The following is a 17,898-nucleotide window of genomic DNA, read 5'->3' as shown; positions in this document are numbered from 1 at the left end:
GCCCCGTAACTCAGTTTGGGTACGTAATTTGTAATGTGTTATAAGTGACAACTGTGAAGGAATGGTTTATGGGGAGTTACTTTAACAACCTCTCATGTCTAGAAGTCACCCCTCTGGGTTTATTTATGAGTGTTTAATGTCCCCTCTGTGGAAGTCGCTGCACGTTTGTTCAGCTGCTCCAGGAGTCTCAGGATCTTCTGCTCGGATCTTTCCATGCGTCATTTACAGATAGGTGATGAGTTTGAAGCACTGGATTATACCAATTACAGTGGTAATGGGTCCACACAATAGGGAAGGGCCAGCCCGTCCTATGGGCGAGATAGGCGATCGCCTAGGGCGCCATTTAATCAGGGGGAGCAAACGAAATCAGAAGAAACACATTAGTCATTTCGACTAGTTTTAATATTTCACTGCTTTTCTTGTGAAATAGAGGCTAGTTACCTAGTTAGGATCCAGGTACCCTGTGCTACAGTAATGTTTTTAATACAAATTGTTTAACAGAATTTTGGGGGGCGGGGTGCTGGGCGCTCAGCAGAATCTCACCTGCAATAGGGTGCCATGACCAATGGTGATTTTCACAGCAAAAATCTGAATATTCTTAGGCTGCGCTAAAGTAGCATTTTCCAGGTGATGCTACTCTGCACGATGTCAGGAATTTCCTGGACTGCAAAGTAAGCAAGAAGCAGGCTTTTGTCTGGCCTGCACCCAGCCATAGCCCCAGAAGAGACTCAATCTCATTTCTCAGACAGTGGTATTTTCCTTCATAGAGGTCTAGCTGATACAGTACTTTTGGTTAACGCTGGGGGTCATTGTAGCTATTTACCCATTTTTTGCTGCAGTGAAAGTGGCAGAAAGCGAGTTGGTTTTGGAAGCTGGTCTTACCTTCCATGATAAACAGGTGTGGGCTGCTAGGTGACCAGGATTAGCCATCAAAAAATCCATGTGTCTTCATGTGCAAGCACAGTTAACTCTTAAGTTCTCCTATTTCAAATTTGTTTTTAGCAAAGATTCCAGGTCCTAACCACATATTTGGAGGTGATGCAGTCAGTGCAGAATCTGGGATTTGACAGGATCCCTAAAGCGTATCGTAAACAACATATCACACGTGCCTTTCCGATCTATCTTCACTTATATGGGAGTGTTAATCCCATGAGTTTTCGGACTCGCTCTGAAGGAATTTCCTATGATGTACCAGCTTGTCTCCATAATGTCTGATGACCCCATGGAAAATGAAGAACTACCAAGACGCATGGAATTAAGCCTATCCATCCGTCTTGGTCCTGCTTATCCTGCTTAGCCTACCCGAGCCAGTGAATGACACAAAGCTGGGGTATACCCTGGATGGAATTCCATGGAGGCCATGACAGACCACATGCACACGAAGAATTATAGACCCCAGGCCAAAGTCACATGACTTGGGGTGAGCATGCTGCAAATTTATTGGTTGACAAAATCATTTGTTCCCTTTTTGCTTTTTCTTTTGTTCAGATACTTGCAGTTGCACACTTTTTTTATGATATGTTGTATAACATAGCTTCTCTGTGTGCTTTCATGTATAGGCTGCACAGATGTGGTAAATGAGAACTCGATTTAATGTGTCTTTGAATTGTTTGGTGCATTCAGTCAGTCTTTCAGTTGGCTAAATAATTACTCTGCATGCATTTTTGCACATCCATTTCCTTTGTCTGTTCTGCCGGCTATTATATATTTTTATATTTCAGTATATCTCCTTTCCCTTAAAGTTTATATTTATATTTATTAATAGTAATTGTATGGCTTTGCATTGTTTGCACTTTACTATATCATCTTATTTGTACTTCAGTGATTTTTCTTAACATGGATTCTACGTTGTCTGTGAATGGAAGCACCGATACTGCCAGAATAAAATCCTAGTACAAGCAGCTGTGCCTGGTCAATAAAGTGAATTCTGACTCTGATTGAGAAGCAAGTTAAGCAGAAACGAGAATATCCTCTGGCCTGCCAGCTTTGTAATTCCACTGGTTTAATATATCCGTGTGGGCAGTGGCCTTTGAGAACTTTTTGCTTTATAGGTGGGACAGATGGGTGTTGCATCTCGCCGTCTGCTCCCAGTGGATGGGGTTTCGCATTCAGTGAACCAGTGCCGGGTGAACTTGTTACATCATTGGGAGACAATCAAACAGTACTACATATTCATCGCCGCATAAGGACCTTCAAGCCAAGCAAAGTTATGAACATTACTTTTAGACTAAGTCAGACAACAGTAATAAGTTTTGCAACTTTTACAAAGAAGATCGGAGATAAAGATAAAATCGTTCCAAAAGCAAAATAGTTCTGTGATGTCGACAAAGCTTACTATACTTTTCTGGAACATAAATCAATGCCTTACCGACATAATTGAAAGTCCAATTACAATTTTACTTTAGCAGCAAACTTAAATTTTGTGATAAAATATTTGCAGTGAAGAAATTTGGCATGATGAATGTTTAAATACAGTAATATTTAGCATGTCTAGTTTGCATGGTGATCCAGTGAGCAGCACAGAGACCCCAACCCTTTGTGGTTGGGGGCTTTTAGTCATGCTTCTTAGCCGTTTGTAAACCACTGTTTGCCAATCCAGTCCTCAGGCACCCACAGACAGGCCATGTTTTTGCTCGGTCCCATGTGAATTGTCTGGGAGGGAGCAAAAACATGGACTGTCTGCGGATCCCTGAGGACCGGGCTGGCAAACACTGATATATGCTACCTTAAGGCCTATGCTTTCTAGGATACGCTCTTGGTTCTCCTGTGATGGGTAAGTGATTATGGAGAATGAATGACTGACAAGTACTAAATCTTCACTAAAATTATTTATACATACAGTACTGTAAGATTAACCTGAAATATTTCCAGAAAATGTACTTTTACTATTTTTAGTAACACATTGCATGTTTATTTCATTACTTACTGTAAGTTCTAAAAAGTTTTCTTGAAAGTGCACTGAATTGTATAAAAAGCTGCAAAAAGTATGATGTCCTGTTTTGGGGGAAGACTGATACAAAATAAAATCGTTTGAAGAATTATAGTGAAATTGGAATAATACACTTATTTTAGTTTTAATTTAGTTTTATTTTGATATTAGTTTTAATGTGTTATAGCACCTACACCTTGACTGAGGTCCTATCCCAGTCACCTTAGTCCAGGAGTGTTCTCAAACATGTTAAAAAAAAGATCCACATCAGATTTTTTTTTTTATGTCAGGGGTCCGGAACTATATTCAATAACAAAACAGCATTTGATGAACTTTAATGAATTACCAATGACTTTCAATATAGACCTGAATATTTAACAATAATGGGACCTTAACGTAACGACTAGTTTAATACTCACTGATTATTTCCACTCTTTGTCATGATGGGAGGAGGGATTATGACGAGTTATGTGTGTGCAAGGTTTAGTGGTTCTACATTGTTTTTTTTTTTGTACTTCAAATCACATTAAGCATTTTACATTAACCATGTTGATTCTTATGGTGCATTACCGCTTGGGTCTGGATTACCTTGCAGTACAGTCTGTATCCAGACTGAGGACTTTGATAACCTTTGCCTTAGTCGTTTGTCTTTTCTATCACTATTCTCCCAGTCTGGCCACTTAACTGAGACACACATCATTCCCTGATTTTCATCCATCCATGAACTCACACTGATTGGATATGAACTACCATCAAGACAGAGTTGGCAGACGGCTACTCTCCGGTGTCACCCTGTCTCCTGCTCACCACGTACCACAGTTTGGGCAGAAAGCGGATATGCTGTGTTCTTAATAGACTACCTTTAATCAATTTCTTAGAGGTTTTGCTTGATAGACATATTTGTAGAACTGTTTTATTGCAGCTTTCATGTAACTTAAGTGTGGATCTCATTACCATATCTTTTAAACTTTCAGAGCAACATCAAGACTATTATAACCTATTAATTTAAACTTAGATCATTTTTGGCAGCTTTATTGCTTTTCTTCGTAAGCATTGAAGTGATAATCAAGTTGACAAGAATGTTAATGAAACACATCAACTTCAGGATATTGTTTTTTTTTTTTTTTTTTTACGTCAATCTTCTCTGTCCACGCAGCTAAATGTACCTGAGGTCTCGGCCTTCAGTATGCAGCCCTGTATCTGGGCTGCTGTTGTCAGTCAGCTATAATGTGTCTTGTCCTTTTCTGCAGGATGATCAGGTGGTTCTGCAGTGTACCGCTTCCATCCTGAAGGAGCAGATCAAGCTGTGTCTGTCCTGTGAGGGTTTCGGGAACCGCCTGGCCTTCCTGGAGGCCACCTCCAATGCCCAGGTAGAGCACAGAGGCAGCACAGAATAGTTATCCTGTTAATTACGGACACTTGGGCTGCTTGTCTGGCTGAGCACTTAATTATGTTTTCTCTCACAGAATGTGCCTCCAGACTTGGCAATCTGTTGCTTTATCTTGGAACAATCTTTGTCAGTGCGTGCCCTGCAGGAAATGCTGGCCAACACCACAGAGATGAATGAGGTAGGAGCTATTAGGGGGATACTTATTGCTCAGCACACTGGGGGGAATAAATTACGTTGTTTCTTTGCATTTTTTTATTCTGTAAAGAGACACGATCCTTAGGAGGTTTCTGAGTCCGAGTGCATTTGGCTGAATTGTTTTGGTACATTTCCCAAAGTTTCCCTTATGTCCAAATGTCCTACTTAAATATTGCAAAAGTAATTTTGTGGACACTGCATAAGTAGCAAGAAATTGATTTGCACACCATTCATCAGCACTTTATTGCTGAAGATGTAACCAGCACCACTAATTAAAGTATATACCCTGTGTGTGTGTGTGTGGGGAGGGGGGGGGTATAGTAAAACCTGAGATTTTCCTACTTTTGGGGACATCTTTTGAGGTCCCCATTTGGATAACCTCAGTTTTATAAAAATCTGTGAATGCAATCAAAAAAGTAAAAATGCCAAAAGTCTTGTATTTGGGTTGGTTACTTATGGTTAAGGTTAGGGATGGGTAGGGGTTAAGGGTGTCATGATTGGGATTAGGGTTTTTCCCATAGAAATGAATGGATGGTCCACATTTAGATAGGAAGACCAACTTAATCAAGAAGGTTACAAAAAACTAATGCTCTGTGTCAAGTTTCTGAGATAACATGAGGGCTGTGAGAGAGAATGACTATCTTTCTCTATGACTTCTGTCTCATTGACGCCACCTACTGCTCATGGCTGGTCTTACACTTTGACCTTTTGTTAAAAAGGGAACTCAGGTCCACTCAAGCTGTGAACAGATAACAAGTCTGATCCCCAGCTAAGATCAAACGGCACCATAACCATCAGGGTTGTTCCAAAACAAGAAAAAAATGGCATACAGACCAATCCACAAAAATAGAGAAGAAATCCAAAAGCTGACCAGACAAAAGTTCCTCTGTCACAAATGACAGACCAAACCCAAACAAACATAAAACCAAAACTGCCAACCCTGCCAGGAAACACACAGGAGAGCAGAAAGACGGACCCTGAAGTAAAGCTTAGTAGATGCAGAGCCTGATTCTATTGGATTTGCCCCAGGCAAGCTTTGGTTTTATTTGAAGTGAATTCATTTCCTGAAATATGTATTTTACATACAGTAAACATGTCGATATAAGTGTACTTTAAAAATCTGGCATGTTTTGTAGTGTTCTACAATGCTATTTATAATTCAATGTTTCAATGCTACCTGGAGTCAAAAAATTCCTTTTTGTCTCCCTTTTTGACTCTGCAACCTGTACTTCGCTGACAACCAAAGGCAGTCGATTTGGACAAATGGGTATGTCTCTGGCCATGTCACACTTTCTGTCTTTTCCCCCGCAATGTTTCCTTGTTAATACCCATGCCCTCTCAACCAAAATGTAATTATCTCCCTCTGGTGACTGAATGCCCTCTTATCGGCCATGTGTACAGCACTCTCTTTTGTCACAGTTTGCCTAGCACTTCCATATTGAATATTATTCATATTGGAGAACTTCTTCCTCAACCTACAACCTTGATCAGCATAAGCAAATGGCAGATGAGTGGTTTGAACGTCTTTCCCCCTGACCCGCATCAAAAATGTGCCTTCGATAATGAATGGGCTTTTTCCTTAATCCGGGATAGTGACTTGGATGCAATGTGTATGTAATCCAGGGTCCTCGTAAACCTGGAGCTTATCATCAAGGACAGGGAACATGCTGGACAGGATGTCATGAATGGTAATCTTGTTCCATCCTTTGCCCTCGACAGTCATCCCAAGGAGGGGGGCATCGTACGCTGCTGTATGGCCATGCTATCCTGCTTCGACACACACATTCTGGCATGGTGAGATCTTCCAAATATGTCTGATAATGTCCTCCATTGTCTGAGCCCCTTAGTTTACAATCTGAACTTCTTTGCTTCCTAATACAGTCTGTGTCCCACTGACAAAAAACAATCTTTAAATTCTATGTGCTAGTAAAATGATTTTTACAAATAATATATTTTACATATTCATCGATGAGCCAAAACATTATGACAAGGCCCACATGAAGTGAATCACGTTGACTAGCTCATTAAAAAGTCATGCGTCAAGGACTGGGATATTTCACGTGGTAAGCTTACATTTGGTACTCATAGTTCACTTGTTGAATACAGAAGAAATGGGCCAATAGTAAAAATGTGAGTGACTTTGACAAAGGCCAGATCATTACGGCCAGACGACCGGGGCAGAGCATTTCAGAAATGGCAAGGCTTGTGTGGAGCTCACGGTGAGGACCTCCTGAGAGCGGTCCGAGGAGGGAAACGCCATAAACCGTGACAGGGTGTTGGGCGGCCTAGACGTGGGATGTGAAGGTTATCCTGTCCGGTATGAACCAACAGAAGGGGTACTGTGGCCGAATTAGCTGATCATTTTAATGACGGTTATGGGAGTCCATGATAATCACTTCTTAGCAGAGTGGTCATAATGTTTTGCCTCATCAGTGTGTATATATAGGTACTATAATATAAATTGTAGTCTTTTTCATCTAAGTAATTCCCAGTTACAGAGCCAAGAAAATAGTGTGTCTCTTCCCTCCTGCCGTAGTACCTCAGCTGCCTGACTACATCACGGTCGCTCACCGATAAACTGGCGTTTGACGTGGGATTGCAGGAAGATTCCACAGGTATTGACACTAGGATCAATGGCTCTCTATTACTCTGAAGAATGGGCCAATACTCTATTGTTCCATCATGCACGGAAACTAAAAATGAGAGACATCTGTCACCTTAGGCGAGGCATGCTGGTGGACCATTCACCCAGCCTCCAAGCAGAGATCAGAAGGCGAGAAGGTCAGAGTGGGAGACGACCTCATCCTGGTCAGCGTCTCCTCTGAGAGATACCTGGTAAGACTTTAGAGACATTTCTGACACTTAGGTTTATCTTTCAATGCCCCAATCAGAAAACACTAAGACTGAACTATCTTAACCTTCCACTGTTCAGCATCTCTCTTACGCTAGTGGGGACCTGATGGTGGATGCCTCCTTCATGCAGACACTCTGGAACATGAATCCTGTTTGCTCTGGGTGTGAGCTGGCTGAGGGTAAGAAATCTTCAGGTCCTTATTAGCAGTATAGTGTGTGTTTTTCATGTATCCTCACAACAATGCCCTCAGAACTCCATTCCATCCTTAAGAACATAAGAACTATACAAACGAGAGGAGGCCATTCGGCCCATCGAGCTCGCTTGGGGAGAACTTAACTGTTAAAATCTTATCTAGCTCTGATTTAAAGGAACCCAAGGATTCAGCTTGCACTATGTTATCAGGAAGACTATTCCATACTATGACTACACGCTGTGTAAAGAAGTGCTTCCTTAAATCCAGTTTGAAATGTTCTCCCGCTAATTTCCACCATCCTTGTTAGACCCTTTAATGCTTTGGCTCACTAGGTTTTCTGACTGGAGGCCATGTTCTGAGGTTGTTCCATGGTCACATGGATGAGTGCTTAGCAATCCCTGCTGCTGACCAAGGAGACGACCAGCGCAGGTAGCCGTTTCCTTTTATCTGCTATTTACATAATCTATGTCTGTAGACAGCGAAGTTGATGTTTTTTTTTTTAAAATACTTGTACCAGAAATGCACACTATGAGGGTGGTGCAGTCTGCAGCCACGCCCGGTCTCTCTGGAGACTAGAACCTCTCCGAATTGGGTGAGTCCATGTGGTTACTTTTTAGAATATATGTCTTTGCTGTTCCACCCAACATTTCTGAATGGTGAGGTTTATCCCTGTTCTCTCTCCGTAGGTGGAGTGGGTGTCACATGAAATGGGGCATGTCTTTTCGGGTGCGTCACATCACCACGGGGAGGTACCTGTGCCTGGATGAAGAAAAAGGACTCCTGCTGGTGGACCCTGAGAAAGCCAACACCAAGATGACTGCCTTCTGCTTTAGGGCCTCAAAGGTCAGGAGAACCGAAATGTACTGTCCACTCATCTTCTAGCCACTGCAGTGGGGTCCTGGAGGGCACAGGAGAAGGATACACCCTAAACAGGATGGTAGTACAACACAAGGCACTCATACTCTGTTGGACATTAAGAAATGCCACTTATCATAACTGTATGTCTTTGGACTGCACGAGGAATCTCTACTACCCAGAGGAAACCTGCACTGTACATGGAAAACATGCAAATTCCACACGCGCAGGGTGTTTATCCATACCAAGAACACAAAGAACGTGTTGTGTTCTTGTCAAGAGCGTTCTTGCTAGCTTGCTTCCCAAGAACCACCTTGGGACACAATGAATCATGGGATTGTTCTTGTTAGTTAGGATCCAACCGATGCTTCCTTGATTTTTGGGGTGGGGCAAGAACGACATCTGGGGCATTTTTGCAGAACTTCTGTTATTAGTGCATTATAACTGTGCTACAGCAATGGAAGATGATGTCAAATGCGTATTTACACAAGAATGGTAAAGTACGCAGTAACACCCAGTGTAGAGGGCGCTGAACTCCTGGCCCTGGAGGTACGAGGCCATAGTGCTACCCAATGAGCCATAATGGGCCCATTGAATGTCACATAAAATTAATTAAAATAAACTATATTATTTCATTGTCTGAGCTCTGTGCTATAGTGACAATATAGTATATACCGTATTTTCCGCACTATAAGGCGCACTAAAAAGCCTTTGATTTTCTTAAAAAATAACAGTGCGCCTTATAATCCAGTGCACTTTAAACATGGATTAATTTCTGTTGTGCATACTGAACTCGAAGCGATTTGAATGTTTTAGTATTGAAAAGTGAGTGTATTGTGTAGTGCTTCACGTGTTATAAATTAACAATTTCAAGAGTTATTATGAATACGCTGACTTTTGATTTAGCGGTGTAGGACCGTATTATAAGTGTTCAATTTTGAGTTATTGTTAATAGGCTGACTTTTGATTTAGCGGTATAAGACTCTTGTTTTTTTACGTGTTAAAGAGTAGTGAAGACGCTCATAAACGTTTGAACAATGTTGACAGTCATTGTGAACACGTGATGTAAAATAAACTTTCGTTGACTGGCTTATCTGACTGTTTTGTTTTGCTTAAAGCGCCTTAAAGTCCGGTGCGCCTTGTATGTGGAAAAAGTTTGCAAATAGACCACTGATTGACGGTGCACCTTATAATGCAGTGCGCGTTATAGTGTGGAAAATACGGTAGTACTATTATACCATGAAACTAGTGTTTCTAACAAAAGTTATTCACCGTATTGGCAATAAGCTGTAAATAAGTGGATCAGTCCATTTATCCTGCCCTTTGTTCTTCTTTTTTCCTTATTTCCTTCCTGAATCTTTCCATGATTTCCTGAGCAGGAAAAGACAGAAGTGGCCCAGAAGCGCGACGTGGACGGAATGGGAACCCCGGAGATTAAGTACGGGGAGTCCATGTGCTTCATGCAGCATGTGTCCACCGGGCTGTGGCTCACTTACGCCTCAGTAGATGCCAAGTCAGCCCGCCTGGGGCCGCTTAAACGGAAGGTGAGGCGGGGGGGTCAGTTTCTGCATCCGCTGAACGGGACAAACGCTTCATGAATGTCAATTCGACGGTCTCAGTGCCAACAGCAAAATGTCACTTGGACTTGTAATGAAAACAGTTTTGATTGATGGGATCACAGTGACTGATCCACTTTGAGAATACAGAAGGCCATTGGTGTAATATGAGTGTGTTGGCAGTGGTCCTTCGAACACAGCAGTCTGTGCTTCTCCCCTAGGCCATCCTGCACCAGGAAGGGCACATGGACGACGCCCTGACTGTGGCCCGATCTCAGACCGAAGAGTCTCAAGCTGCACGCATTATCTACAGCACAACAGGCCTTTTCACACAGTTCATCAAGTATGACTGCCTCTCGTGCTAAACCAGGGGTGGCCAATCTTATCCAGAAAGGGTCATTGGGTGTGCAGATGTTTGCTGCAGCTCCCTAATTAGATTACTTATTAGAGGACTGATTGGCTGAAGAGTCCTCACACCTGGGTTTGAACAGCTGACCTAAAGGTTATTCCAAAAACTTGCAAACACCGGCCCTTTGCGGATAAGATTAGCCACCAGCATTAGCCACCCCTGCACTGCACTGTAGGGTTTAATGATATTTCCATGTGTGTTATAAACAGTTATGCCTTACGGTTACCATTCCACTGAGGTCTGTTTCTACTCTCACCAGGGGCTTGGACTCCTTGAGTGGGAAGAACAAGACCCCAACTCAACTATCCCTTCCCATGGATCCAGTGGTTCTCTCCCTGCAGGATCTCATATTCTATTTCCGGCCTCCTGAGGAGGAGCTAGAACATGAGGAGAAGCAGACCAAGCTGCGCTCCCTTAAAAACAGGCAGAACCTCTTTCAAGAGGAGGTCAGTTCATAAAGTGCTGTATTCCCACAATGGGTGTGCTTTCAAATGCACAGGAAAGACATTTCTCAATGCTGTCTGTTTCTTTTGATATGATTTGTTTGTCCATGAATCAGTTTTTAAATGAATCGACCCAGTATCTTTGCAGTTATTCACTTTTATAAAAACTCAAAGGCAAAGGTCATTTAGTCAGCCACAAACATTTCTATGTAGTCACTACCTTCTACTGTATATTGTCGCCTGCCTGAACAGTATTCTCTATACAGCAGAGGTGGAAAGTTCAGGTGCAGAAAGTACAAATCCAGACCAAGGTTTTTTTTTTTGACCAACCAGTTGAGTGCTCTGTGACTGTGACTCTTTATATTCAACTGGTTGGTCAAAACAAAACCTAGATCTGGATTTTTACTTTTTGCACCTGAACTTTCCATCTCTGGTATATAGGCAGTCCCCGGGTTAAGAGCATTTTACTTACAAACAATTCATACTTATGGATACATTGCCATAAAGCCTATTTTATAAAAAAATTGAGTTAAATACAAAGGTCCATAATAATGAATGCACATACTACTTTGTAACGCTCGTGAAAACATTGTTTTCAGCAGTTCGTTGACTCGAGGTACAGTACAGTATCATATGTAGTTACTTTTATTTTTACTGCATTGTTACTATTATGTACTATAATATAATTTTTCTGACTTGCGTACAAATTCAACTAAAAGACAGACGTAGGGAATGGATCTCCTCCGTAACCTGGGCCTTGCCTGTACTGTGTATAATCTGATTTTTGCATAAAGCCTCCATCTCTATATTTCTGCAGGGCATGATCACACTAGTGCTGAACTGTATTGATCGCCTCAACGTCTACAATACAGCTGCCCATTTCTCAGAATTTGCTGGGGAAGAGGCATCTGAATCCTGGAAGGAGATTGTCAACTTGCTGTATGAGCTGCTGGGTATGACCTTCAGCATGCATGCGGGTCTGAAGGTGATGATACACTGGGCGAATTTTTGAGCAATGTTGCCGGGCAACTACCAATGAGCCAAGACAAAGGGCAACTCATCTGGATCTGGATGATCACAGAAAGTTGCCCAATGCTGGTTACAACTTTTCAAATTGAAATTTGTTGCCCAATATCAATAGGAAAGTGCCAGAGAAACACTGGTCAGCAACATTGCATGGCAATATTGCTCAGAAAGTTGGTCTGCGCATCATTGCGGTAACACTGTTCTTCAAGTTCTCTCACCCTTCTGTTCTCAGTGTACGGAACACACTTTTGAAATTTGTGACATGTATGCACAACACATCCATTCATCAATTCATTCATCCAATCACTTACCCTGTACAGGGTTCTGGTAAATCTAGCATATAACCCAGATATTACACTCGGGCTGGGATCCCATTGACACATATATCCAGATAGCTGCAGTTAACTGAATATCAGTTAAAGTTTGATCCATTTCTCCTGTCCCTGAAATTTTGCAAAAGCTTCTCTGATCCGAGGAAACCGAACCAACTGTGCACTGTTTTGTGATAATCTGGACTGGCTTGTTAGCAAATTGGACCGCCTGGAAGCCTCCTCAGGTAGTAGTCAATCTCTCCACATCAAAATGATTCATCAAACGCTGCTTTGCACTGCTTTGTTCTTGTTGTCTACCATCCTTCTCCATTTTTAAGGTATTCTGGAGGTTTTATACTGTGTTTTGATTGAAAGCCCTGAGGTCCTCAATATAATCCAGGAAAATCACATCAAATCGATCATTTCTCTACTGGACAAACATGGACGTAATCACAAGGTCAGTCAGTAACATACTGGACACCTCTAAAATGTGGACATTCATGTAAACGGTCTTGCAAATATCTTGCCTTCTTCCTCTTTCAATCGTTCTGTGTTCCTCAGGTTCTTGATGTGCTCTGTTCTTTATGTGTGTGTAATGGAGTGGCTGTGAGATCCAATCAGAACCTCATCACAGAGAACTTGCTTCCTGGACGTGACCTTCTTCTGCAGACTAATATTATCAACTATGTCACAAGGTGAGATATTAGAAATTGATATGGAGCATATTAAAACAAACCTCACACTACTGGTACAAAATCAGTGAACTGTAAGGGTGTTTTCACATGTTATCCTTTTTAAAAAGAACCAGATTCAGTTCTCTTAAAGTAGACTAAAGAGTGGATTAACAGAAAAGGGACTCAGTTGTTTTTGTGTTCACATTGTGAGTTCATTTGAAAGTGGACTAAGATCTCTTTATAGTCCACTCCAGCTCTGATGGAGCCTCAGTCCTCTTTCTGTTCACACTATTGTTACTAACGGCTGTGGTTCCACCTGTTGGTTCTTTTGAACTCCACTCCCCAAGGTGGTCTCAGTTCAGTTTGTTTCAGACGGGTCCAAGTACTTTTGGAGTATTTACACATATGCAAAACATGCTGACTAATGGCTCCGAGTTCGTTTTGAAGGTTGAAAGGAACCAAGTGTGAAATCACCCTAAGTTGCCTTGTATAGGTTACCGACCAACATTTATTTATGGAGAAATTTATTTTACAGTTTTTTTCTCTCACTTGATCTTGATCCATCTGTCTAGCATGAGGCCCAACATCTTCTTGGGCACATGTGAGGGATCCACGCAATATAAGAAATGGTATTTCGAGCTGATAGTGGACCATGTAGAGCCCTTCTTGACGGCACAAGCCGGCCACCTTCGCGTGGGCTGGGCTCTGACGGAAGGATACAGCCCGTACCCTGGGGGCGGTGAAGGCTGGGGAGGCAATGGTGTCGGAGATGACCTCTATTCATACGGCTTTGATGGGCTACACCTGTGGTCAGGTGAGGTAATCAATAATTTTTCAATAATGTTAGCATTCCCGGGGGGGGGGGGGGGCAGCCAGTTGGCCTTGGACCTCCAGAGGTTTTTCTTTCTCCCTACTTGGGAGTTTTTTGTTCCCCTCCTCCGTTGTCTGCTGGCTTCCTTTCTTTCATTTCAGTCTTAATGATGTTGTAATGTACTACAAATCACCATGTAATGCACCTCTGTGACTCTGTTGTGAAAAGCACTATATAAAATTGAATTGAATTGAACTGAAGATAGTCAGGCTTTTAACAAATGTGTAACACTTATTGCATAATGCAGAAATTCCATTCCCATTGTCTTCTCCTGCTCTCTATCATTAGGGCGTGTCCCGCGACTCGTGGCCTCACCCAATCAGCACATCCTGGCAGCAGATGATGTGGTCAGCTGTTGCCTGGATCTAAGTGTTCCAAGCATTTCCTTCCGAATCAATGGGCACCCAGTGCAGGGCATGTTTGAGAACTTCAACCTGGATGGCCTTTTCTTCCCAGTTGTCAGCTTTTCTGCGGGTATCAAGTGAGTACCTGAATGCAAAAGGTTTCGGGAGTAGGAGATAGTGGACAGAAAACAAAACGTAAAGTTACATTAGCTATGGATCAAGTTTTATCGATGCTTTCTTCTTCTGCTACTATGGGGTTGCTTGAGTTTTCAGTGAGGGTGCTCTGAAATTTAGGATTTCCCCTTAATGGGCCAGTCACCACAGTTTAATTTCTACTGCAACCCCCCCAACACAGGTACACAAACACACGTGCAGTACCTGTTCTGTGACAGTTACAGTGGCATTCAGTGTTAAACACAAGGCGAGATATCAAATTATAGTATTCACACATTAAAAATAAAAAATTCTAAATAAACCATAGAAATTTCTTGGGAGTGCCATGGCTGTCTTATTGATAGCTGCAGCACCCCCCCAAGCCAGCTGCTAAATGTTTCATATATAAACTGAGGGTTTAAAAATAGCGATTGACTTACGGCTTATTTTCCGAACTTCTTTAGGGTTCGCTTTCTTCTGGGAGGGCGTCACGGACAATTCAAATTCCTCCCACCCCCCGGTTATGCACCTTGTTATGAAGCAGTGCTGCCTAAGGAAAGGCTGCGCATTGAGCCCATCAAGGAGTATAAGCAGGACTTCAGCGGCATTCGGAACCTGCTGGGGCCGACGCAGTCACTCTCCCACACCGCCTTCACCCCCTGTCCAGTGGACACCGTGCAGGTACCCCACATCCCTGTCAGCGTCACATAAACCCCTCGAAGTTAAACCATAACCCAACTGGTCACCGCCCTGACCGTGCAGATCGTGTTGCCGCCTCATCTGGAGCGGATTCGGGAGAAGCTGGCAGAGAATAGCCATGAGCTGTGGGCGGTCACCCGTATCGAACAGGGCTGGACCTATGGAGCGGTAAGGCCTTTCGCAACTCCCACTACTATTTGAAATTTATGAACTGCGTATTTCTGGAATTTTCCAATTTTTTTTGGCCCATGGTAAAGCGCGGATAACTGAAACCGTGGTTACTGGGATATGGGGATCGCACTATATGTCGTATAATGGTCACAGCTATCAGAGCGTAGCAGCCCAAATAATAATGAAATAATGGAAGCAAAGATAAATGTTTGGGGTTCTTTGTTTACTGTCAGATTCGGGATGACAACAAGAAGCTGCACCCCTGCCTGGTGGATTTTCACAGCTTGCCAGAACCCGAGAAGAACTACAACCTCCAGATGTCTGGGGAAACTCTTAAGTGAGTCTGACTTTGCCTTCTGGCTTCCGTAGTTTGGTGCAGTGCAGGTCCATATCTACTCGCTGCTTTGTCATATTCCTACAGAACTCTGCTGGCTTTGGGTTGTCATGTGGGCATGGGGGACGAGAAGGCTGAGGAAAACCTGAAGAGAATCAAACTCCCCAAAACGTCAGTCCTGCATTTATCGTAGTGTGCACATCACATCATCTGCATTTTCGCACAAGATCGTGACCTGCTTGTGTTCTAGATACAACAACAAAATGTTATATTATCACTCTCTGTCTTATTAGTTACATGATGAGCAGCGGTTACAAGCCTGCTCCCCTGGACCTGAACCATGTGAAGCTGACACCCAACCAGAACACTTTGGTAGAAAGGCTGGCCGAAAATGGACACAATGTCTGGGCACGGGACAGAGTCCGGCAGGGATGGACCTACAGTATCGTACAAGTATGCCCTCTTTCTTCTAGCCTGGTTCACGTTAGTTTTATTTTAATGTGCTGCTCGTAAATTATGATACATTTGTGACATCCTTTACGTCTGGATTATATGATTTGGCTTTTTGAAATTCTTTCACCAGGACATTGCAAACAAACGCAATCCCCGGCTTGTTCCATACAACCTGCTGGACGATAAGACCAAGAAGACCAACAGGGATACTGTGTGCGCTGCTGTAAGGACACTCATTGGCTATGGATACAACATTGAACCTCCTGATCAAGAAAGCAGTGAGTCTTTCCACTTGTTTGTAGGTGTTTTTAAGCACATACACTGTTTCTGGTAACACTTTACTTTGACAGGGTATAATATAGTATAATGCTATTACTTATGTACTGATTAACCACAAACTGAATCTTAGTTACATACTCATCTGATGTTAATTTATCATTAATGAATCGTGATGAGTGTTTTATCTCAAGCAGTTACTATATTTATTACTATATCTGCTAATCCTGTAAACCTTTGTGAACTACTGAAGGAACAATTCATGAATAACTGAAGTTAAATGCTGATTTCATGTTTGTTCATCATTAATGAATCATGATGCATCTTTTATCAGTAACTATATTCGTTCAAGATTTATTCATGATTTGTGCGTTAGTAGTAACTTAGTTATTACTAAGTGTTTGTGCCCAATCAAGTAGTGTTATGCTATTTATGCACTATAAGCACTTACTGTATGTAAGTCGCTCTGGCTAAGGGCGTCTGCCAAATGCTGTAAATGTAAATGTATTTCCCTTTAGTGTTCATCAAGATCCCAAATTTGGCTCTTTTTCCCCCCCACAGGTGCCCATTGTGCTGGTGGCTTACGAGTAGACAAGATACGAGTATTTCGGGCAGAGAAGTCCTATGCTGTGACTCAGGGGAAGTGGTACTTTGAGTTTGAGACAGTGACAGTGGGTGAGATGAGAGTTGGCTGGGCCCGTCCCAACGTATGTGCTGACGCAGAGTTGGGTGTAGACGACTTATCATACGTCTTCAATGGTTTCAAGGTAACTTTATATCCGTAATTTTTCATTTTGCAATGAACGTATAGTATTATTTCTAAGCATTTATTTGTAACCTCAGATGGTAATATATGGTTTATTAGTAGTAACAATTAATGCATTTTTGTTATTACATGTGTTTTTTTTTAGGCCCAACGCTGGCACGTGGGCAGCGAGCCCTTTGGGCGAAGCTGGCAGTCTGGCGATGTCGTTGGCTGCATGATTGACCTTACTGAGCGTAACATCATGTTCACACTTAATGGAGAGATGCTCATTAGTGACTCTGGCTCTGAGATGGCCTTCAAGGACATCGAGATTGGGGATGGTAAGTACAAAAGAGGAGCACTTGAGTAAAGGCAGGAAGACAGAGTCCCAAGGTGAGGTGCCTGGAGTCTTACTGACTGCTGACCTTGCAGTTAAGGTGTCACTTGTCTGCTGTTTGTTTCCCTGTTTGATACTTTAGTCTGTGTGCTTCTTACAGTCACATCTCTCTCCCCAGGTTTCATCCCAGTGTGCAGCTTGGGTTTGTCTCAAGTAGGAAGGATTAACCTGGGCCAGAATGTCAGTAGCCTGCGTTACTTCACCATCTGTGGCCTACAAGAGGGTTTCGAGCCTTTTGCTATTAATATGAAGCGGGACATCACTATGTGGTTCAGCAAAAGCCTCCCCCAGTTCATCCCAGTGCCTACTGACCACCAGCATATAGAGGCATGTTTTATAATGCAAATTCATGGAACAAAACTTCTTATCAGCTTTTACCATAGTAGAAACTGGGGACAATTGTTGAATTTTTTTCTTTTTCAATTTTACAAATAGTAGAAAAATGACACAATGGAATTTTTTCCTTTTAAAATAAAGTTGTATTAGTTTGTTAGACATCAGTGGTGTTTGGGGTAGTCTAAGTAACACAAGAATATTACTTTATCCCTTTAAACAACAGACCCTGTTCAAGAACTCCCTCTGGTCTCCCCTACTCAACTATAATATTTATAAGTATCGAA

General features: G+C 42.4%; 1 protein-coding gene across 4 annotated transcripts in view; it reads left to right on the top strand.

Moving 5' to 3' along the window:
- The window catches only part of LOC111838045 (ryanodine receptor 1-like), an 84,600-nt gene that overhangs the window by 10,129 nt on the left and 56,573 nt on the right, over positions 1–17,898 (top strand). For all 4 annotated transcript variants that reach the window (XM_072702232.1, XM_072702233.1, XM_072702234.1 and 1 more), the window contains 28 exons: positions 4,180–4,299; positions 4,396–4,497; positions 5,761–5,781; positions 6,234–6,308; positions 7,051–7,129; positions 7,237–7,349; positions 7,447–7,546; positions 7,894–7,990; positions 8,079–8,153; positions 8,248–8,404; positions 9,796–9,960; positions 10,194–10,315; positions 10,641–10,827; positions 11,642–11,777; positions 12,311–12,406; positions 12,500–12,618; positions 12,723–12,856; positions 13,408–13,649; positions 13,995–14,187; positions 14,668–14,884; positions 14,966–15,070; positions 15,307–15,410; positions 15,495–15,578; positions 15,701–15,860; positions 15,991–16,138; positions 16,698–16,903; positions 17,048–17,222; positions 17,397–17,605. In XM_072702232.1, coding sequence (XP_072558333.1) covers positions 4,180–4,299; positions 4,396–4,497; positions 5,761–5,781; positions 6,234–6,308; positions 7,051–7,129; positions 7,237–7,349; positions 7,447–7,546; positions 7,894–7,990; positions 8,079–8,153; positions 8,248–8,404; positions 9,796–9,960; positions 10,194–10,315; positions 10,641–10,827; positions 11,642–11,777; positions 12,311–12,406; positions 12,500–12,618; positions 12,723–12,856; positions 13,408–13,649; positions 13,995–14,187; positions 14,668–14,884; positions 14,966–15,070; positions 15,307–15,410; positions 15,495–15,578; positions 15,701–15,860; positions 15,991–16,138; positions 16,698–16,903; positions 17,048–17,222; positions 17,397–17,605 — 3,741 coding nt within the window. The remainder of the gene's footprint in view (positions 1–4,179; positions 4,300–4,395; positions 4,498–5,760; positions 5,782–6,233; positions 6,309–7,050; positions 7,130–7,236; positions 7,350–7,446; positions 7,547–7,893; positions 7,991–8,078; positions 8,154–8,247; positions 8,405–9,795; positions 9,961–10,193; positions 10,316–10,640; positions 10,828–11,641; positions 11,778–12,310; positions 12,407–12,499; positions 12,619–12,722; positions 12,857–13,407; positions 13,650–13,994; positions 14,188–14,667; positions 14,885–14,965; positions 15,071–15,306; positions 15,411–15,494; positions 15,579–15,700; positions 15,861–15,990; positions 16,139–16,697; positions 16,904–17,047; positions 17,223–17,396; positions 17,606–17,898) is intronic.

This window comes from Paramormyrops kingsleyae, chromosome 18 (genome assembly GCF_048594095.1).
Source record: "Paramormyrops kingsleyae isolate MSU_618 chromosome 18, PKINGS_0.4, whole genome shotgun sequence".
NCBI classification, from domain to species: domain Eukaryota; kingdom Metazoa; phylum Chordata; class Actinopteri; order Osteoglossiformes; family Mormyridae; genus Paramormyrops; species Paramormyrops kingsleyae.
This window is presented reverse-complemented; position numbering and strand designations above follow the sequence as displayed.